This window comes from Argopecten irradians, chromosome 7 (assembly GCF_041381155.1).
Source record: "Argopecten irradians isolate NY chromosome 7, Ai_NY, whole genome shotgun sequence".
NCBI classification, from domain to species: domain Eukaryota; kingdom Metazoa; phylum Mollusca; class Bivalvia; order Pectinida; family Pectinidae; genus Argopecten; species Argopecten irradians.
This window is the reverse complement of record NC_091140.1, coordinates 16,594,132-16,617,988: the sequence shown is the minus strand read 5'-3', so window position 1 is coordinate 16,617,988 and position 23,857 is coordinate 16,594,132. Positions and strand designations below refer to the sequence as shown.

At 37.3% G+C, this 23,857-nt stretch overlaps 3 protein-coding genes across 3 annotated transcripts in view; all 3 read left to right on the top strand.

The window, feature by feature from the left end:
- The first annotated feature begins 2,550 nt into the window (after positions 1 to 2,550).
- Positions 2,551 to 3,297, top strand: LOC138327049 (melanoma-associated antigen E1-like). The gene has a single exon (XM_069273040.1). It carries the CDS (start codon positions 2,551 to 2,553, stop codon positions 3,295 to 3,297), a length of 747 nt encoding a protein of 248 aa, XP_069129141.1.
- A 30-nt stretch (positions 3,298 to 3,327) lies between these two features.
- LOC138327048 (melanoma-associated antigen E1-like) lies at positions 3,328 to 4,589 on the top strand. The gene is made up of 2 exons (XM_069273039.1): positions 3,328 to 4,193; positions 4,301 to 4,589. The coding sequence occupies exons 1-2, from the start codon at positions 3,328 to 3,330 to the stop codon at positions 4,587 to 4,589; spliced, it is 1,155 nt and encodes a 384-aa protein (XP_069129140.1).
- A 10,138-nt stretch (positions 4,590 to 14,727) lies between these two features.
- LOC138327692 (uncharacterized) overlaps positions 14,728 to 23,857 on the top strand; it is a 38,977-nt gene continuing 29,847 nt past the window's right edge. Inside the window, exon 1 of the mRNA XM_069274002.1 lies at positions 14,728 to 14,900. The gene's annotated coding sequence lies outside the window, so the exon portion shown is untranslated. The remainder of the gene's footprint in view (positions 14,901 to 23,857) is intronic.

The window sequence follows — 23,857 nt, the reverse complement described above, 5'->3', positions numbered from 1 at the left end:
AGTATTTTGACAAAATCAGCAGTAAAATCCATCTAAAACAAATATTTACATCTCCTAACGTAAACTTTCATGACCCAGACAAAACTTCATGATGAAAGCGATCCGGCCGGTAAATAGAAAAAACGAATTGCAAAGTCCCCAAAACGCTTGATCTGTCTTTACTTTTTACTTGCATGCTGCTCGCTTGAATTCACGTTCCTTTTTTTTGTAGTAACCAGCCGCCATATTTAAAACTAGGTCAAAATGTTACGGAAGGGATTCATCATATCTAATCTGCTAAAATACTATTTTATGAGGCCCCAAGTTATGGTTTTCCTAGATAAATGGGATAATTAATACATAAACTGTATGTACACGTCAATGTTATCACTGTTAGAGCAAGAAATAATGATATTATTGCACTTTTCATCTGACGTCGGAAGCTGCATCAAAGAAATAGGCCTTCGGAAATGAGAGTCGACAGTCAGCAAAGTAACGTCCGATAAAAAAAACGGCTGATTAGTCGACTCTCATGTTATGGGAGTAGGTATAACTGGTGTGTAATGGAGAGCGAACGACTTGTTGGTTGTCGACATTATACAATAATACTGTGACAGGTGTTGGCAGATTTTTATATCAGACATGTTGTATGACAGATTGACAAAGCCATAAATAAATTGATGTATTTGTACAAGGCCACAGGAAGTTTGTTATGAGCCTTTTTAATTACAGTCTGTTAAGTGCATGTTATGATCCATTTTATATTTGTACTAATTGAACCTAATAATTAATAAAGTATAACACCCAGCTGTCCCGTAACAAGTCATTTATTTCAAGAATGTTTTGAAACACTAGGTTTTTCACTGGAAAATATGAAACACTAGGTTTTTCACTGGAAAATATGAATGACACATTTACCATGTCATGAGTACTGACTTATTTTACGATAGATATACAATGAAAGCGTGGTTAGTTTTCGCAATATTGCCAAAATTAATTTTGAGTTAATTTTACTGGGATATTTGTAAACCTATACGCTGTATTTATTGAAAATCTCAAACATTTTAGTGCTATGCTATTTATTTAGAGTACACGAAGATTTTTGTGTTATATCTCCATAACATAAAATATCTATTCAAATTAATCCTTATAATTCAATTCACTAAAAGACAATCTCTTCAATATTTTGAATTCAATTTTGGACTCATTTGTCTATGAAAGCATTACGCCATTATCTTGGCCAATCCGAAGCGACGTTACAAACAGCGACGCCATTTCTTCTTATATGGATGATAAAGTGAATTTTTAAGCCAATGAAAATTATCGTTAGAAGCGAAATTGAATTATTTTACAAGAGACGTACATATGCAATGCAAGAATCGTTATTTTTGGCAATATTGCCAAAATTAAATTTGAGTCATTACTGGGATATTTGTAAACCTAGGCTATACGCCGTATTTATTGAAAATCTCAAAAATATTGGTGCTGAAAAATATATACATGTTAAAGTTCATCTTGATTTGTCACCTTGGAACGGCACAGAAAAATGTAAACAGACATTTTATCATATGCCATATGCCATACATAATTCTTGACAAACCGACACCTAAGTGGTGCTGCAAAGCTTTGGACTTTTCTGTAACATTCGGACCAAAGTTTTGAATCGGAGCGATTTTGCTCGAAGTACACGAACGTACACTTCTCGTACGTTTTCTAGATATTATTTGCGTCGTTCGCTATAAATATGATATTATCTGAAAGGTTATAGTCTACATTCAATTGTGCATCTAAACTTTCTGACAGAAAACAGCATATCCATTGTTAATTGTTTAGTTTTGTAAAAAAAAATGAGAAAACACGCACCATAATGGCATCCTCTCTTTTACACCGTTTGGGTTCATACGGCGAAGAACACAACCTGCCACTCATAGTCCTGGGTTTAATGGGTTCCAACTCGGGGTGTCTAAAATATTATGTCATACCTTATTGATTGTGCCATCAGGGACGGATAATTGGTCCCTTGTCCAGTCAAGTTCGAAAGATTTGTCTTCCAGGCCCGTGAAATTGGTTGACCAATTAGTGTTTCAGGTCCAGAACATCATCAGATTGGGAGGATGTTGCGCTCCTCGCCCTATATCCTGTGTATGTGGAATGTTTCTCTGAATTCTTACGCAAAATGTCCGACCTGCCTGTGAGCTGGCATTCTCACGAAGAGGGGTGGGACTTACCTCTTCCCTGGGTTCCAGGGCTAGCTGTAAGTCTGGTTCGCCATCACTCCACTGTACTGGACATATAGGTGAGAGAGCTTTTCTACTCGTTACGTCGACCCCTTTCAATCGACCTATCCTGTTCAATGATGTCATGCCCGATATACAGAAAGATCCGAAAAAATCTCTGTGGCCTCTGATCTTCTTTCAAGTAGTACTGTATTTCAGGTTCTTAAAAGGTTGCGAGCCTACCACGAAGAAGGCTATACTATGCATGTTGCTGGGGAAAAAAATCTAAGGCTATCTTTAAGGCCAAAGGGAAGAAGGGAATGGTGGCAAGAAACCTCCAGTGAAAGGTCTGCACATGGCCTTACCGGACATTCCAATGGAATATCTGCACGTGGTTTTACCGGACATTCCAGTGGAAGATTTGCACGTGTCCTTACCGGACAATTCAGTGAAAGTTCTGCACGTGTCCTTACTGGATATTCCGGTGGAAGGTCTGCACATGTCCTTACCGGACATTCCAGTGGAAGATCTGCACGTGTCCTTACCGGACATTCCAGTGGAAGGTCTGCACGTGTCCTTACCGGACATTCCAGTGGAAGATATGCACGTGTCCTTACCGGACATTCCAGTGGAAGGTCTGCACGTGTCCTTACCGGACATTCCAGTGAAAGATCTGCACGTATCCTTACCGGACATTCCAGTGGAAGGTCTGCACGTATCCTTACCGGACATTCCAGTGGAAGGTCTGCACGTGTCCTTGCCGGACATTCCAGTGGAAGATCTGCACGTGTCCTTACAGGACATTCTAATGGAAGATGTGCACGCGTCCTTACCGGACATTCCAATGGAAGATCTGCGCATGTCCTTACCGGACATTCCAATGGAAGATGTGCACGTGTCCTTACCGGACATTCCAGTGGAAGATCTGCACGTGTCCTTACAGGACATTCTAATGGAGGATCTGCACGTGTCCTTACTGGACATTCCAATGGAAGATCTGCGCATGTCCTTACCGGACATTCCAATGGAAGATGTGCACGTGTCCTTACCGGACATTCAAGTGGAAGATCTGCACGTGTCCTTACCGGACATTCCAGTGTAAGATCTGCACGTATCCTTACCGGACATTCCAATGGAAGATCTGCACGTGTCCTTACCGGACATTCCAGTGAAAGATCTGTACGTATCCTTGCCGGACATTCCAGTGGAAGATCTGCACGTGTCCTTACCGGACATTCCAGTGGAAGATCTGCACATGTCCTTACCGGACATTCCAATGGAAGATCTGCAAATGTCCTTACCGGACATTCCAGTGGAAGATCTGCACGTATCCTTGCCGGACATTCCAGTGGAAGATCTGCGCATGTCCTTACCGGACATTCCAGTGGAAGATCTGGACGTGTCCTTACCGGACACTCCAGTGGAAGGTCTGCACGTGTCCTTACCGGACATTCCAGTGAAAGATCTGCACGTATCCTTACCGGACATTCCAGTGGAAGGTCTGCACGTATCCTTACCGGACATTCCAGTGGAAGGTCTGCACGTGTCCTTGCCGGACATTCCAGTGGAAGATCTGCACGTGTCCTTACAGGACATTCTAATGGAAGATGTGCACGCGTCCTTACCGGACATTCAAGTGGAGGATCTGCACGTGTCCTTACCGGACATTCCAATGGAAGATCTGCACGTGTCCTTACCGGACATTCTAATGGAAGATGTGCACGCGTCCTTACCGGACATTCAAGTGGAGGATCTGCACGTGTCCTTACCGGACATTCCAATGGAAGATCTGCGCATGTCCTTACCGGACATTCCAATGGAAGATGTGCACGTGTCCTTACCGGACATTCAAGTGGAGGATCTGCACGTGGCCTTACCGGACATTCCAATAGAAAATCTGCACATGTCCTTACCGGACATTCCAATGGAAGATCTGCACATGTCCTTACCGGACATTCCAGTGGAAGATCTGTACGTGTCCTTACCGGACACTCCAGTGTAAGGTCTGCACGTATCCTTACCGGACATTCCAGTGGAAGGTCTGCACGTGTCCTTACCGGACATTCCAGTGGAAGATCTGTACGTATCCTTGCCGGACATTCCAGTGGAAGATCTGCACGTGTCCTTACCGGACATTCCAGTGGAAGATCTGCACATGTCCTTACCGGACATTCCAATGGAAGATCTGCACATGTCCTTACCGGACATTCAAGTGGAGGATCTGCACGTGTCCTTACCGGACATTCCAATGGAAGATCTGCGCATGTCCTTACCGGACATTCAAGTGGAGGATCTGCACGTGTCCTTACCGGACATTCCAATGGAAGATCTGCTCGTGTCCTTACCGGACATTCCAGTGGAACGTTTGTACGTCCCCTTACCGGACATGAATAATTTTAAAACATTTGTATATAAATATATATTTTTTTATGAATGCCTTGCAATACGTCAAATCTCACTTTTACCTATTCAAATATAATCAGAAGCTTTCCACAATAGCTACATTGGTATTAGAGTGATGTTGTGTTGATGTAGTATAGTTTAATGGCGATGAAATCGACATTGATTTTTGTCATTCCCAACTCTGACACGTAACAGGACACTGCAATAGAACACGGAGACATACACACCGATGTTTAATTGTAATGAAAATTTTAAAAAAAGGATGGTAGCTTCTAAATTCCGACACTGCGTGCCGGTCCGGCTGATCCGGATGACCAGAAGGCTGCATCGCATTTCATGGATTTTATATCAATATGATTTTATGTGATTAAAATTTGCTGTTGAATGCACGTTAGTGTGTAGAAACATATAAAGATTATTATCAATAATGAGTATCGATCGAAGTAAGTCTATTAAACGAGTATGGCCCAACTAACCCTAGTCCATATCCTCCAAGCGATACATCTGGTACTGCATGTGTAATGCACCTGACCAGACCATGCATGTGTTTGTAGGTTTCGTTTGGTCCGTTACACATGCTATTGTTGATTATTGATTGGGTTGGATCCCTCCGGAACATTCGATAGAAAAGATCACGTATCGTGTCACCTTCAAATTGATGTACAACTAAAATCGACGTCGGCAAATAGGTTTGACACACAAATCACCGTGTTTATGGAGCTCCCAGCATGGTGCGGGTCGTGTTAGACAGCTTAATAACCTTATCGCGAGATCTGGTGAGGATGCAAACGTAACCTTTGACCTCACAACTGGAATAATGGTTTGACAAAGTGATAATAAAACAAATGGTTCATTATGTTGACTTAGAGGACACCAAATATAACAGCTCGTTAGTCGAGTCGATACCTCACTAGTGACTAGGAGGGCAATACCTCTCAGCAGTGGTGCAGGATAACTACAAAATCTGGCTGAGAATAAAAAAATGCTGTTATTTGATTAATAAATTATATCTAACGAAATTTAATTGTTGTTACAATGGACTTATGTTAACAGAACGGGTGTACACTTATGTACATGTATGTTGACAATTATGCTTAATGACGCTCCTCGTAAATATCGCATTGTCTGTCTTCGCATGGCGCACTGTCCCTCTACGCATGGCGCACTATCGCTCTTCGCATGGCGCACTGTCCCTCGTCGCATGGCGCACTATCTTTCTTCGCACGATACGCTGCCCTCTTCTCATGGCGCACTGTTACTGTTCGAATGGCACGCTGTCGCCGGGGCCCCTTCTCATGGCGTACTATAGCTCTTCCACTCTCCAATATCACCAATACTACCCAACTGGCCGATATCAGCCACCATACGCATGACCACTTTGTTTTGATTATGACATTTTACTTTGGTGTCTACTTACGTAGTGAATAAAAACGATCCCCGTCGGTCCTCTTGTAGATAAAACATGCTTACTGTAGGGTTGAAACCAATCTGAAATGAAATTGAATGTGAATCGAATATAAACAACAACATCAAAAATAAAAAAAATAATAATATTAATTTGACAGGTTAATCATTATTGCTTGCGATTATTGGAAAATTTTTCTTTTATAATGTTTTAATGCAATGTTCTCGAATAATCGCGCTACATTATAAATATTTAAGCTGTAAAGTATTGCTTTTATTTCAATGTATAGCTGCAAGTGAGAATTGAACTGTCAAACAATTGTGGCAGCACTAACGCTAAACTAAGAATATAGGGGTACGAAATTCGCTGCCTTGTCTTAAACCGGAAGACCTACGTGTAATTGAATAAAATGATCACAATATTTGCACTAAAGATTGTTGAACTATTGTTCGATAATATACTCCAATCTTACATAATGAGCCAGCATGTACCGACTATACAATTACCAACTTGAGTCTTTACATTACAAGTACCAGTATGTTGATAGGGAGATCGATAGGGCCACGTGCTTGACCACCATAAGGTCCAAATGACAGGTGCTTTGATTCCTAATTGGCAGCGATCATCATTGTCTCCTCCGCTCGATATAATCCGTTGATTATTCATTAGTACGATTTCAGTTGATGCCCGGTCACAGCTGTTCGTTAGTGGTGACTGTGCTATCATTAGAAGGGGAGATACAAATTTAAAGTGTCATTATCGGCGTGGTCAACTACCGAACATTAGGATCAAAGATTGGTCTCAAACTTCTGAAATTTGAGCAATTTCTTATACTGACGCATCGTACCAAAGTAATAGCATATACATAATGTAAATCTGACAGCTCGCATCCTCTATACTCCAGGGGTTACTATCACTGTCGTATTATTCAGATGATATATAACGTGCCTATAAAGACAGTGATAGTAACCCCTGGAGTATAGAGGATAAACACTTCCATGTAATTCTGTTCTTTGATTATTGAATTGAGATCGTGTTAATCTTCCATTAAGAAAAGAATTCACAATGCATGTGCATAGTCCGAATGATTCTGACTATCTATCCGCTTTTTATATACTGACGTGGCCGCCCACGTCAGCATATAAAAAGCGGATATATAGTCAGAATCATTCGGACTAGCATGTGCAGTGTGTTGAGTTTGTATAGTGTGTTATAGAATTTATTCGGATGATAATGTGAAAGACTTTGTTGATAGAATGAAAATGAAGGACACAAATATAATTAGAAGTCATACAATGATCCAAAGTTTGTCCTTAGTTACTCTTCATCAAGGTTTTCGTTGTCCAGAATCGTCCAGCAGTTTCGTCAAAATTTTTGTCCAATATATTGCATAAAATCAAAAAAAAACTGCACCATATAGATTTGGAGAAATCGATCACGCGCGCGTTCCTTAATAGGGTGCTTGACATCACACCATGCTATGAACACATGTCAGGTGACCTTTATTTGACTATTTAGTGAACTGTGTTCTATCACATAATCCGTCTGATATCCAGTACTTTCGCCACTGTAATATTTTCTTTCGTATGTCACTAATGTAACCATTCTTTCCTTTGGTACATTGTGGTTCACCCCCAATGTGGGGACCGCAATGAACCCTGGGAGAGATTATATTGTAGTGTAGTGAAAGTGAACGTTCATTGTGACGTCATGTCCTGACTTGACATCCGTATGCAATAACGTACATGTATGTAACGTCAGGATTCTGTAGCAAAATAATTGTGGATTTGTGCATCACATGTTGACGTTGAGATCACAGGGATCTGAGAATTAGATAGAGTTTATATCAATATGGCGGCACCGGAGTGGCCATAGACGATTTTTAGACGTTCTAGGGGTTTAGATCAAAAATCGATAAAAATCGTGTAACAAACTGTAACTAATTTAAAATATGAGTTCATTTGATATGAGATTTTATGTTTTAATTTTTGCCCGTCATGGCTCGTTTCATAATATCTTTTATAAATTTAACACGCATTTATCATATATTTCTTATAACCGAGGAAATGATAATTGTTGTGTTTAATTGAAAACCTAGTGTACTGGTGTTTTTTCACTGCATATGTGCGCATTCGTTACTTGTGATGCATGTCGTGACGGGTAAATGCACGTGACATGATCATCGCGTGATCGGTAATCAATAAACAACTGTCTAGGGCATCAGCGCTGATAATGTAATTGTATATGAAATGTGTCAATATTCAGATTGTAAGACAACAGAATTTTAAAACGCCAGAATGTTTGAAATCCTGACTCTCCTGGTGCATTGTAGCTGAGCTCTTTACGTGGAGTGATTGATTGGTACTCCGGGGTGGGTGTCGGCCTAACCTTGTTGTGTATCAGGACTTTTTATGTTCTGGAGATGACAGCCTTCCTGAATTATTAATAGCATTATGTGTCAATATCAATATAATACCACGCAGAATTACATAGGCATTTTTTACACAGAAAATCAATATCCTAAGTACAATAGGTATGTGTTTATACAATACATAAAGGGGACTGACAGCTCTGACTGACTGCTATTAAACTTGAAAATAATGCGATGGCTGAAATCTTTAAAACTCCACGTATCATTATTTGCGGGCTACCGTAATAAACATCAATGATATATTCCGCTAATTTTACCAGCAGATCAGTTGCCTGATCAGTTGACTGTTGAACCAGAAACGATTATGAAATAGCATGTTATCGTTAAAAATGTACAAATTGAATATTTCAAATTGAAGATCCCCCATCAACATTGATATTATTATTTAGCAGATCAGACCTAAACTAAAACTGAATTTGTGTTTTCTGCTTTGTCACCAATTACAAACCTACTCGATCGACACATAATTTTAAGACAGTACTTTTGTAAATAAGTGATTGAACATTTACAGACGTGTGCACATAAAAAAATAAGCATGACCAATGACGCGTTCGTAACATTTCCGACAGTTGTTCAGTAATATTGGGGAATTCTCGAGGTATAATTTCCGAAGATTGCCGGAAATTTCTCCGAGATGTTGCGTTCGGCTTATTTTGTTACATAACCACGAAGCAAAATATGGTATAAATGTATTGCTGTATATTTTAATGAAACATATACATTTAAACATAAGATATTGAAAAAAATCCACGACATTGTGAAGTATTTTAATGGAGACCGTTGTAATTCTACATCGTATAGCAGTATTATATGTTCGCTTTACTCATTTCCGAGCAAGTATCACCCACGCTAAACAAATACAATACATAAACACCGAGGAGTTAATGAACTTTTTAGACAGGGGCATGCACATAATACGGTACACACACTACTGTAAAAACGATTTGAGTAGTTCTAGACAAAAAAAATGCTGTATTCCACTAGCAAGGGTCAGAGTTCGGCATACTGGACGTCCTACAATGTCTAATGGCGGACAGCGAGCGAGTTTGAACATTTCATACACATTCCACCACTTGCATATCACAGTAAAACCAGCTAATCTCACTTTCATTACAACTGCTTTGTTTCCAATATACATGTATGTGAAATTCTTAATGTACTCTTAAACAGAATTGTCTCTTTAACAAACCACCTGCACATGAGATTTATCCTGTCTGTCTTAAAGCACCAATATATTGTAGGATATTCGTCGAACACTAAAGGACCAAAGGCCATTTGGCATAGATATGTCCAGACACCTCGTTGTTTGAAAAGTTAGATTTGTTCTGTATTACCCTGAATAATTTTGAGTTATAAATCAATGTTAAAAATATTAAAATCATTAATCTTTACGTTGATAAACTTATGAGCCAAATTAAAAATTTACGTTAAAACTAGGACACCATTTTATTGTCTTTGCTGATAGCCACCAATGTTTTCATTTCTTAACCAATGGAGTTGCTTGTTACAGTGTTCTACGACAGACGTTATTTTACGACCTGGACTGATACGTTTTCATTTCTTAACCAATGAGATTGTTACTTACGCCACTGATGTATTGATTTTTGCTGAAAGTAATTAAACCGGATGAGTTTGATGTTTTAGATTTACGACATGGATATGAATATATCTGTAAACAAACATGTCTAAGGGGGTAAAAAAAAATCGGACCGTATCCTTATTTCTCATCAGTCCAACATCATTGGGAAGCCCAAAAAGGCTTGTAGAGATGTAAAGTGATATTTAAATAATGGTAAAATATTTAAAGTGATTGCTTAAAATCCTTAATAGTATGTCCTAGGTTTATGTATAATATACTGTCTTTCCTAGGTTGATAGTAAAAATTTCGTGGCGTGGTTTTTCCAGTGCTTGTTTAATCTATTTTTGAAAATGTTCAGGTTCTCAGCATTGACCACATCAACAGGGAGAGAATTTCAGGACCCCACTATCCTGTTACTGAAAACATTTCTTGCTGAGTTGAGACGAAATGGGTTTCTTGTAGAGTTTTTTGTTATGACTTCTTGTACATGTGTGCCTCATTGAAGTACACATGTTCTCACAGGTAACAATGTCAATTTTGTTGATTATTTTAAAGGTCTCCACCATATCGGCCCTCAGTCTTCTATATTCGAGTGTTGGGATACCCAAGGTCTTATTATTATATATAAGGAAGAGTTAAAGCCTCAATTACAATTCCACCGAACTCCATCCAATTATAGAGATTGCCTAAAATGTTACTTATCAAGGATTTTGATACACTTTTGAATTCGTTACAATCCCTTTTGAAATTGAAAATCTTCGTTAGCTAATTGTTTTTAAGAATCAGAAAATAAAATGTACGGCCATTTCTTAACCAGTGGATTCACTTTTAGACCAAAAATTAAAAAAAAATTGCTAAAAAATTGCTACAAATGATATATATAATGATTTATTGATAAATAATCCCCAAATGAAGATATCATAACGCTTATGATAAATGTATTATTTACTTACAGGTATGTCTACATCACTAAGATCAACTATCAATAGAGGCTTTATATAGCTAAAGCAAGATATTCCAATTTGCAATGCCAAGGACGTGGCGTGCTCTCCCATCAAATAGCATCTCAGCTTAGCAGAGCGTTATAACTATTTGATTACCTTAAGAAGCATTGAAGCTTAAAATGAACACATGGAAACACTTCTGGTTTGAGCTCTCTATCCAATCACCATTAACTCAGTCTCTGAGTCCGGCGTGATTTACACGTGATAAACACGCACCGCTGGTCGTGTAAATATGGCCATTCTAGGGACCAATTCCCTTGCTCAAACAAAACCACTGTCGTTTTATTTACAAATCCTACTAAATTCTATTTTTTCCATGCATTCAAACATGTCTTTATTTTTGTCAGATGACATTGCTATCTTCGGGAACCTTCGGCACTTTCCGTGAAGATCTATTTCTTGTATACGGAAAGTGCCGAAGGTTCTCGATGGGTCCTCCTCCATGACGCCAAAGAGAGTCAGACTCAATGCCATTGTTTGCAGGGGTTATTCTGTTTGCATCATGAAAACTGTCAAGAGAAAGTATGTCTGCAGTTTATTATTGTTATTTTGACTATTATTTTGAATATTGAAAGTATCTGCAATTATGGAGGGCTATTGAAAGTATCTGCAATTGTGGAGGGCCATTAAAACCAAACACAAATGGAAAAGTACAAAATCAGAGTGTACTCTCATCATAAATATACCTTAAATGTTATTTCTTCATAACAAAAAAATACTATTCCCATTAATTCAAAAATAACCCAATTGCAATAGTAAGGTATATAATTTGGACGGGTTCTTTATAAATAACATTGTGTTGTGTGTGCCTTATTCAACGGAACTGGCCTCAAGGTCATCGTGATGAGGTTATAAGAGGAAAACAGTTGAGGGTTTTTTGTTGTTGTTGCTGTTGTTGTTATTTTGGTTCCATCTATCTGTCATTTAGGTTTAAAACCATGTGCATATGTGTTTCTTGAAAATGGACTTCAAAAGACAGTTTCCGGACGGCCATATTGTAAAACCCTAGAATATTAAAACCAGTTACTCGATGATGTTTTACCTCACTTTTAATGTCCGTTAAAAAGGTAGTTCCCACCACAAATAAAGATGAGATTGTGACGTGTTAAATGGCGATTCTATCTCCAAATGTATTATAAAACCGGACAGTAGCTCCCTCTATAAAGTTAAACGGGTATTTCCACCAAGGATCTACAATCTTGAATGACGATGTTAAATGCATTAATCATAAGCCACCACGCATCCCTGTTAAAGATACCCGACTGAGAATGGGAAACAGAGCCGTTTTTATTGCGTATCGTATCGCAAATGTCGCCCTATACAACTTGCTCAGCATCAGTATCCGAGAGTTACCCTATACCGAGTACCTGTCGCAGCCCGTGCTTTTACTCTGACAGTCACGTACTGTATAGTAACACGTAGTTGTATACAACTACATAGGTGGAATGACAAGTACTAGTAGGTAAAACAATCTTAATTGTGATTTATCGGTGACCATTGCCGCTACAGGTGAGCACATCTAGTCATCAATATTTGATTAAATTGCAATCAAATTATTGGAATCTGTTGTTGATCATGGTTCTGGACCGGTCTTGGTTTGTGTAAGGCCCATGTCATGCACATGCGCACATGTATTGTTTTGTGTCTGGGAATTCTTACATCGGAGACAAAGTGGAACCAGCCAAACATAAGCAGTACAGGTAAGTGCAGTTATAGAAGAATTTTATCTGTTTCTTGCTAGGATTTATAAATTTTCATGGTGCTGGTACTAATACAGCTATTTGACAATTCCTACACTGAAGTGGTACTTTGCCTTTGGACAAGGTTTTGGCTTCAGTACAATTGACTGTGATGACGATGTGATGGTCATTTTGAACAACAGAAAGTCAGAATTTAAGTAAAATGACACAAAACATTAACATAGAAAATGTAAAATTAATTGTTCATTGATAAAATAATATCGATGTTATTTCCGATTTCCTCCACCCCTCCATCGGCCATTTCTTAACCAGTGGATTGGTCACTTTTAGACCAAAAATTTAAAAAAAAAATGCTACAAATAATATATATAATGATTTATTGATAAATAATCCCCAAATGAAGATATCATAACACTTATGATAAATGTATTATTTACTTACAGGTATGTCTACATCACTAAGTTCAACTATCAATAGAGGCTATATATAGCTAAAGCAAGATATTCCAATTTGCAATGCCAAGGACGTGGCGTGCTCTCCCATCAAATAACATCTCAGCTTAGCAGAGCGTATAACTATTTGATTACCTTAAGAAGCATTGAAGCTTAAAATGAACACATGGAAACACTTCTGGTTTGAGCTCTCTATCCAATCACCATTAACCCATTCTCTGAGTCCGGCGTGATTTACACGTGATAAACATGCACCGCTGGTCGTGTAAATATGGCCATTCTAGGGACCAATTCCCTTGCTCAAACAAAACCACTGTCGTTTTATTTACAAATCCTACTAAATTCTATTTTTTTCCATGCATTCAAACATGTCTTTATTTTTGTCAGATGACATTGCTATCTTCGGGAACCCTCGGCACGTTCCGTGAAGATCTATTTCTTGTATACGGAAAGTGCCGAAGGTTCTCGATGGGTCCTCCTCCATGACGCCAAAGTGAGTCAGACTCAATGCCATTGTTTGTAGGGGTTATTCTGTTTGCATCATGAAAACTGTCAAGAGAAAGTATGTTTGCAGTTTATTATTGTTATTTTGACTATTATTTTGAATATTGAAAGTATCTGCAATTATGGAGGGCCATTGAAAGTATCTGCAATTGTGGAGGGCCATTAAAACCAAACACAAATGAAAAAGTACAAAATCAGAGTGTACTCTCATCATAAATACACCTTAAATGTTATTTCTTCATAACAAAAAAATACTATTCCCATTAATTCAAAAATAACCCAATTGCAATAGTAAGGTATATAATTTGGACGGGTTCTTTATAAATAACATTGTGTTGTGTGCCTTATTCAACGGAACTGGCCTCAAGGTCATCGTGATGAGGTTATAAGAGGAAAACAGCTGAGGATTTTTTTGTTGTTGCTGTTGTTGTTATTTTGGTTCCATCTATCTGTCATCTAGGTTTAAAACCATGTGCATATGTGTTTCTTGAAAATGGACTTCAAAAGACAGTTTCCGGACGGCCATATTGTAAAACCCTAGAATATTAAAACCAGTTACTCGATGATTTTTTACCTCACTTTTAATGTCCGTTAAAAAGGTAGTTCCCACCACAAATAAAGATGAGATTGTGACGTGTTAAATAGCGATTCTATCTACAAATGTATTATAAAACCGGACAGTTGCTCCCTCTATAAAGTTAAACGGGTATTTCCACCAAGGATCTACAATCTTGAATGACGATGTTAATGCATTAATCATAAGCCACCACGCATCCCTGTTAAAGATACCCGACTGAGAATGGGAAACAGAGCCGTTTTTATTGCGTATCGATCGCAAATGTCGCCCTATACAACTTGCTCAGCATCAGTATCCGAGAGTTACCCTATACCGAGTACCTGTCGCAGCCCGTGCTTTTACTCTGACAGTCACGTACTGTATAGTAACACGTAGTTATATACAACTACATAGGTAGAATGACAAGTACTAGTAGGTAAAACAATCTTAATTGTGATTTATCGGTGACCATTGCCGCTACAGGTGAGCACATCTAGTCATCAATATTTGATTAAATTGCAATCAAATTATTGGAATCTGTTGATCATGGTTCTGGACCGGTCTTGGTTTGTGTAAGGCCCATGTCATGCACATGCGCACATGTATTGTTTTGTGTCTGGGAATTCTTACATCGGAGACAAAGTGGAACCAGCCAAACATAAGCAGTACAGGTAAGTGCAGTTATAGAAGAATTTTATCTGTTTCTTGCTAGGATTTATAAATTTTCTGGTGCTGGTACTAATACAGCTATTCGACAATTCCTACACTGAAGTGGTACTTTGCCTCTTGGACAAGGTTTTGGCTTCGGTACAATTGACTGTGATGACGATGTGATGGTCATTTTAAACAACAGAAAGTTTTGAATCATTGTGCCAGTGATTTAAGTATCGACTGTACTGGATGACACAAAACATTAACATACAAAATGTAAAATTAATTGTTCATTGATAAAATAATATCGATGTTATTTCCGTTTTCCTCCACCCCTCCATCTTTCACCCTCTCTCTATCTCCCTTTTCCCCCTCCCCTCCCCCTTTCTTCCGCTCTCTGTCTTCCTTTTTCCCCCTCTCCTCCCCCCGCTCTCTGTCTCCTTTTCCCCCTCCCCCTTTCACCCGCTCTCTGTCTCCCTTTCCCCCTCCCCTCCCCATTTCACCCGCTCTCTGTCTCCCTTTCCCCCCCTCCCCTTTCCCCCTCCCCCTTTCACCCGCTCTCTGTCTCCCTTTCCCCCCTCCCCATTTCACCCGCTCTCTGTCTCCCTTTCCCCCTCCCCCTTTCACCCGCTCTCTGTCTCCCTTTCCCCCCTCCCCCTTTCACCCGCTCTCTGTCTCCCTTTCCCCCTCCCCTCCACATTTCACCCGCTCTCTGTCTCCCTTTCCCCCCTCCCCCTTTCTCCTGCTCTGTCTCCTTTTCCCCCTCCCATCCCCCTTTCACCCGCTCTCTGTCTCCCTTTCCCCCTCCCCTCCTCCTTTTACCCGTTCTCTGTCTCTCTTTCCCCCCTCCCCTTTCTCCCGCTTTGTCTCCTCACCCTTTCTCCCACTTTGTCTCCCTTTTTCCCCTCCCCCTTTCTCCCGCTCTCTGTCTCCCTTTACCCCCTCCTCTCCCCTTTTTCCCGCTCTGCGTCTCCCTTTTTCCCCTCCCCTCCTCCTTTTTCCCACTCTCTGTCTCCTTTTTCTCCCTCCCCTCCTCCTTTTTCCCGCTCTCTGTCTCCCTTTTCCCCTCTTCCCCCCTTTCTCCCGCTCTGTCTTCCTTTTTCCCCTCCCCCTTTCTCCCACTCCCTGATTCCCTTTTATCTAATTCCCCTATCTTAGATAAAAACAATAGCCATTTTATGATGTATATATTATTCTATTATAAATTGTAATGAGATGCATATATATAAGTTAGATATAACTTGCGTCATTTGATATTTGTGGCATTAAAACACTAGTTGTATTGACGCGGGCAGTGAATTCCGTTTTGAACGTTCATCAAGATAAACAAATACAAGATCATGTAGAGAAAGAAATGAAATGTCCAATGTTTTAAGGAAATAACTGCAAAACTAAAACTACAATAAATAACGACTAACATTGTAAGATACTTTCCAAAATCATTCCAACCTCTTACAATACCATTTACAATTTTATTCAAACATAATGACATTTTTTATTTGAAGCATTACGCATACTTTCCTTCTTCGTAAACAATCAAAATTAAAAATCCAGGTCAAATCAAAGAAAAAAACCACAAACTAACATCCTAATTTCTGTTTTTTGTTCGGTTTATACCTTATCAGGATACAGAATATTGGATCTGACATTTTTTTTTGTAAAATACGATTATCAATGTACGCGCACAGGAAGCACAGTAGACCAGATAACGTGCTACTCATCACGTGATGACCAGTGCACCCAATGCCCCCGATCATCCCCAACTTCGTTAGTTAATGAACGGACCATAAATATTGAAATGAGGTGATATTATTCATCCTGTATACGTAGGAACCGTTTCATATAAAGTGACATCAACCAGCAACACATACATGTGTTTTAATTTGGATAAAATAAAATGTTATCATTACTTCAGTGTGGACGACCTCAACGATAACCGTATCTGCCATCGATTATGGTGTTTTTATTGATAATTAATGTAATTGCACCATTCGCCAACATGGCATTAGTTATGACATTCGCCGTAGTTTATCATAAAATGCATTATGTCTTTGACATTATAACATAATCATGTAAAGTATCTATCAAATATTCCAAATCAAAATAAAATTAAAACAGAACTCGTAACACCCTATAATCATTCCAGATTATGATTGTTGTTGCATATGTTGCTGAACTAATAGTCACACAATTTCGAAATGTGCCAACTTACTTACACCCTTCATGAGTACTAAAAATCTTCATTTATATGCTGAAAATACGTTGTAAAACTTGTACTTTACACACATTTCCAGCGCTGTCTTATTCTTGTTTTTATTTGTTTATTTAAAAAAAAAGACAAGTAGTAATTTTATTGAAATCTCAACACCCGTACATTTTGGTATATAAAAATATACATGTATATCATCATCAATCTTTATTTCTCAAAATATCGAGAGTAGAGACGAAAAAGGAGAAATAATATAAATATATTGGCACGGACTTAATTACATTGAAGGTCAGTCTTGACAAACAATTAAGATTTAGTTAAGTGCATGCCTTAATGATAGAAATTAACTTTATAACATGTTTTAGTATTTAGATATTCAAGAGAAATATTATTCACCATTGATTATATTTATAAATACACTTAGTGTTTTGCATTATTTGACATCATGACTTGTTTAATGACGATCTCACTGTGTTTGAACTTTAATCACATTAGTGCTGTGATTAATACCGTACTGGGAGCAATCACGTGCACTTCATTTATAGCTGTTTTATGATTGTATTGACAAACGAAAAAAAAGTTAATTCCGAACAAGTTCAATTCACATGGCTATATATTACCCAACCCGTGTTGCTCTCACAAAAAGGATATAAAACAGATAATAAACAGATTATTTGATCGTATTCAAAATTATTGTAGGTTCAACTACCCTCAATGTCCAAATGTCGTGTACTTTTTAGGGAATTATCTAAAGAATTCTGTAAAAATAATGAGATATCCAAATGTTGTAAAGAGATCAATTGCACTTACATTCAAATATTTACTTTTCAATTTTTATTTTCATTTATTTCGTTATAAATCTTAATAAGGATGTCTTGTATATATATACATTGTAGATTCAATGAATAAAGACACAGTATAATATCATTGGGGGTAGTGGTGGCCGAGTGGTTGAGATGTCTCAACATATTACCACGAGCCCTCTAACTCTAGGTTTCGAGTTCGAATCCCATGGAGGTACTGATCGCGCGCTGGTCGATCATTTTTCTTTTGGTACTCTGGCTTTCCTCAACAAACAAACCTGGCACGTCCTTACATGAACCTGACTGTTGATAGGAAGTTAAACTAATAACACCAAATTATACATTTGAAATACATCATAATATATATAATCTGTATCTATGAAGTACGTGTAACCATTGGCACAAAGACAATGGTCTCATTATCTTGGACAATTAGTTAATTTGATCCAAATGCCCCGCACTAAGACTACGATCCCAATGTCTGAGACATATAATTTGATCCAAATATCCCGCACTAAGAATATGATTTCATTGTCCTATTAATCTTGCACTAATATTATACCATGTACATAAGAATATGGTCCTAATGTTCCACATAGAATATAACTCTAATGTCCCTATTATGTCCACCATAGAATATAACAACACTGTCCTATATTAAGAATATGGCCCTAATGTTCCACACAGAATATAACCCCAATGTCCCATATTAAGAATATGGTCCTAATGTCCCACTTTACTTTGATGCGTCACGAGCGCCATTAAGACCTTTTGTGACGGTATAAATCACCAGGTACCACGTGAGTAAGTCTCGTCAGCGTCTGTATATATCATCCATCCTTGTTTAGCGACGCGGTCACGTCACTCAGTGCAAGATTGGTATTAATTAGTTACAATCAATATCAGCAGTAATTAGGCCAGGTATTCTTATATCTGGACACCCTAGAGACGAGGTGTGACACTGCATGTCTTTGACCTATTGACGTCAACCATGAATATACAAATGTACATTTGAATACTCTTACCTTGTGTAGTAATAGATAGTATTAATGTGATCGCTACAAATTAACGCAAGGCGACAATATCATAGAGGAGAAGGGTGCCCCATGTGTAGTTCAAGATCAAGTTCACTTTTTTCAGTATACATGTATATCAGGCCTCCGACCCAAATACATGTGCACAATTTTAACATGATAATATTACATTATATGTTATACATACAAGTTCATCAGTAACATTTATAAATGATAAACAAAAGAAAAGATAAACTTGGTTCATCAGTTACATTATAAATAAATAATTTTTATATTCATGATTGCTCAAATACATACAGTGTATAAATATACAAAAACAGAGCGTATTTTAAATTTGCTCTGATGAATAAAAAAAATGATTGTTCTTGGGGTGCTTCACCTGAAAACATCACTTCAACCTAGGAGATCAGTTTGGAAGTGTATTACAAATTTTACAATTTTATTATCTGTATCATATTGAATGTCAATCTTATTATTACCATTTAAATTTCCAAAACTACCTGTAACAAACCGATATTAAAGCCATGTGATCAGGCGACCAATCTCAAGTAAAATACTATACAGCAAAATTTCAATACAAAAGAAAATTTGTGCATTAGAACACATATGAATTACAAACATCACCATTACTGTAACATGTTAAACAATTATGCAGCATAAAGTTTACATGACTAGAAATGGTTCAGGTCATCGTTTAAGACTCAAATACAGTATCTAACAACCAACTACGTATCCTGAAAACACTGTAGAGAAATTATTTTTGTGTAAGGGAAAAATGACAGCTTCTTCCCAAGATTCTGGAGAATTTCCTGTCAACAAAATCTTATTGAAGAGTCTACGTAAGTAGGGAACAATTATGTTCATGACATTTTTTTTTTCACAATGCCGTCTGGCCCTGGTAACTGCTTAATAACATTGCTAATCTCATTAAATGTAATTTCTGAGTCTAAAATTGGAATATCTATATCTTAATTTTGATTTTTTTTTCATTTTAGACAGTAATAAGTTAACAAAGTCATTAAATTTTTTATCGATAATCAAAACATGCCTCACATAACAAATCCATAAAGTGTTTTTTTTCAATCGTTAAAGTGTTATTTTACCCCACACAACTTTTGTTACTACTCGAAGTTTTGTTGAAAATTTTAATACCCTTCTACAAATTATTTACATTAGTCGATTTCTTTATAAAGTCTACAGCCTAGAATGTTTGGCTATTCTTTCAGTTTTGACTAAATTTCTCATTTATACTTCTGTTTTTTGTACTCTATAACAATGCTTGAGACTATTTCTATCAGCCGTTTATACAAAAATACGTCATAAATCAATAAATTTAAATTACTACCTCTAAACCTGTTCAAAGTGTCATTTTTCACTTTTTTCAACCTTTCACATTCCTCACAACACTTTCATCAGTGGGGAACGCTCTGCTGGTCATCCTACAATTGATAGCAGCACTAGCAATGGCTTCAGTTAAAATATTGAGCCCTTGCTCTGGTGCATTATTTTCCATTGCTGCATTAAAATTGTCATCAATTCCTTCTATAGCTATGGAAAAAATTATTTACATATAGGTTTTTGTTTCTAGGACACCATTTGTGCCTTCTCCACCTGTGAGGTTGTGTACACTGTTTGGTTGTAAACCATCTTGAGCAGTTTTAACTTTCAGTTACAGATGGAAATAATAAGAGACATCATTACATAATATTTCAAAATTAACAACATGTTAAAAAAGTCATATGACATGATTATGTAGTCGTTTACACTTTATCCACCAAAAGTAAGATTTCCACTTTAACCAGCTTTTGCTCTGCCATTAAGAAAGTGTACACTTTAATTTCTACATAAAGACAACAAGGATTTACAGTATTGTGTTTGGAAGATCATATTCTCTATCTTGTTTCATCATCAATTGTAAAATCCTGTTTCGTGCCTACACGGGAGTTCAAATCACCAGCTATGAAAATAAGTCATATTAACTACAAGACAAACTGTACCATTCGTCTCTAGCTTATTATTATCATAAAAAATGTAAGAAGAGTTCTCTGGGAGTATATAGGCGAAACATGGGATTGTGTTCTTTTCTTATAAGGCGGACTTCCTGTTTACAATAAAGTAGATACTTATTTTCATTGCATATACATTCTATGTAAGAATTTACTCAAATTTTCTTTTACATACACCGATATACCCCCGATTCCCTTCCTACATCTTTTCATTCCCTTGTCAGTGTGAAGTGACTATAGTCTGGTATTAAATTAGCAAACTCGCTGTCATTTAAGGATTGAATCTTGCTTAGGTCGATTCCATGAGGTGATGAATTGAATGAACTGCATGTTCATACTCAAGGTCATGAGCAAATGAAACCGGATTTTTTAAGTGCATGTAGTTTCATTGAGTCCAACTTCAGTGAAAATATAAATATTATGACTATGGGTTTCATATAAACCTATCACATCAAAGTTGGACAAAATTTCAAAAAGGCATTACTTACAAGTTTTTTTTCAATCCATTCACATTCCACAATGAAAAAGCACATGTATTTAGACCTTGGCCACACTATTTTCCTCTGCCTCTAAATCCTCCGTCCATGTTATTTATCTGAAAATGATATTCAGGGACTTCAGATAAAACATAAGCAGAATAATTGTATTTTTGCCTACTTTTCCACACAAAAGCAAACTGACTTATTTAGTTGATTGTAAATGTATTATGTGTATCGATACAGTTTTACAAAAAAAAGTTGAAATATATTTTTTGTATCAAATGGGTTATTAAATGGGTTATTTATTATACTCCGAAAATATCCTGTTATATAAACATGCATTCACACAGTCAGATCAATAGTACTAAATGATCATGGAATGTCAGTAAGTGACTTTGATGGTTAACAACTGTGTGTATAATGTGCATAACGTCTACCATTTCATTTTGCTAGTGTTTATTCCGATTCACCTGTAACGTAAGTTAACATTAATAGTCACCGGGGGAGTTTCCCAGTTTTAATTCCAAATCAGTGTGGAATTAAGGTTTCTATTGTCATAAAACGAAGGCAAAATAACAATAAAACCCCTGTAAAGTGTCAAGTCGCTTTTTAATGTTCTCACAATGTTTGTAATACATTACAGAGCAGAAACACTTGTTTTTAAGACTATGATACCTATGACAGAGTTTTAATTCCCATTCTGTTTGGATTCTTTACTTTCGAACCATTAACTATTGCAAGCGACCATTCAAATCCACGAAGAGAAGTGCCGAGATGTACCCGTGTCACGGGAAGCATCGTTTTAAATGTCACGTGGCATTGTTAATGACCATTTTACAGTTTGTGTGGAAAGTCGGTCATTTTGTATCACCTTGTTGGTACATTGTAAGTGTGGGATAACCTTTATCTCTAAGCCAATAGTGTTAAAAAGGATGAACCCAAACAAACATTCTAAATGTAACGCGATACAAAATGGCCGATTTCCGACCAAAATACAGGAGAAGAATGACGTACATCGGTACAGATGACCTTGCATCAGCAAATCCCTGGTTTTAGTGACCTAGAACAGAGATCTTGTGATGTAACGTTTGAGAAGTTAGACAAAAGTATTGATGAGAATTAAGATTTCAAAATAAACTTGATAACAGACAGCAATATATAAGATATTCAGCTTGGTTTTAAATATGGAATGTCACCAATAAATGTACTCTTTGCCCTTCAAATCTTGATCAACACTACAGAATATTGAAAAATAAAAAGAGGCTTTATTGTTGTTTAGTGAATTATACAAAGAGTTTTATTTTGTCCATCGCCAAAACTTACGGTATGGTTGAAAATAATTGTGTTAAATATGGAGGATCAATGTAAAACTTATCTGACAATGGATTGTTTCAAGGGGAAAGTTGATCACCGATTTTGTAGAGATTATAAAATCGTATTTTTGCTAAATCAAATGACAACATTCACTCAAAATACATATATGTAATTTCTCCATTTCCGGACCAAAATTAGGAATTAGTATCCGTTCATCACTTTCGTTTTAGATGTCCATTATGAAACATGCCAAGTTTTTCAATCATTACCGACCGTGATTTGTACTAACAGAACCATATAGCTGGAACAAATTGAACATGATAAATAGTCAGACCGGTGAACTGAGTGATTTGTATCAAAACATTTGTGTACAGATAGCACAAAAACATACGGCTACATCGCGCTACTCTGTAAATGTCAGCAAGGCGCTTTGATTTGAATGGGATTGTAAACAATGAGACGATCGATCGCTGTTCCGTAGATAGCGAACTGTTCGATCATCGGTGGACCTATTTGTAAAATCAAATCAGAATTTTATGTTTTTTTACAGAGAGTGGTGATACGATAACATCAAACACCTAGATGATGTAGAAATCACTGTCGGGAATACGTTTAATTTTGGTGCGGTCTAGTAACAATAACGACTATCACGGGATGCAAAATGTCCGACATTTTTATATCGTTCGTTTTTATGTAGTATATGACATTGCAGCGTTCCTGTTCATCTACTATCTCTGATGTAATGGTTGATGGTGTAGTTTCGACACCTATTTTCGTCTCTGCTGATAGTGTAGAGTTTTCGACACCTATTTTCGTCTCTGCTGTTATATATAAACACGTTTGTGACACTGGTAGTGATGCTGTTTGGAACTCGATGCTTAGATATCAGAGGACCTTGAAATAACCTTCAATGTCAAACATAAGAATATGCGGAATATTTACAATCACGGGTACGAATAACTCTTCTTTTTAAAAAGAAGCAAATTAAATTGATATCAAGCAAAAATATTAATCATCTCTTGGTATAATAAAGGATGAGGTTAAACAAGTTGAAGGAGTTCCTCTTTCGATCCCATATAATAGCTCTGGTGCTAAAGTTACGTTTGAGCTTAGAGATTATAAACTAGTTGTA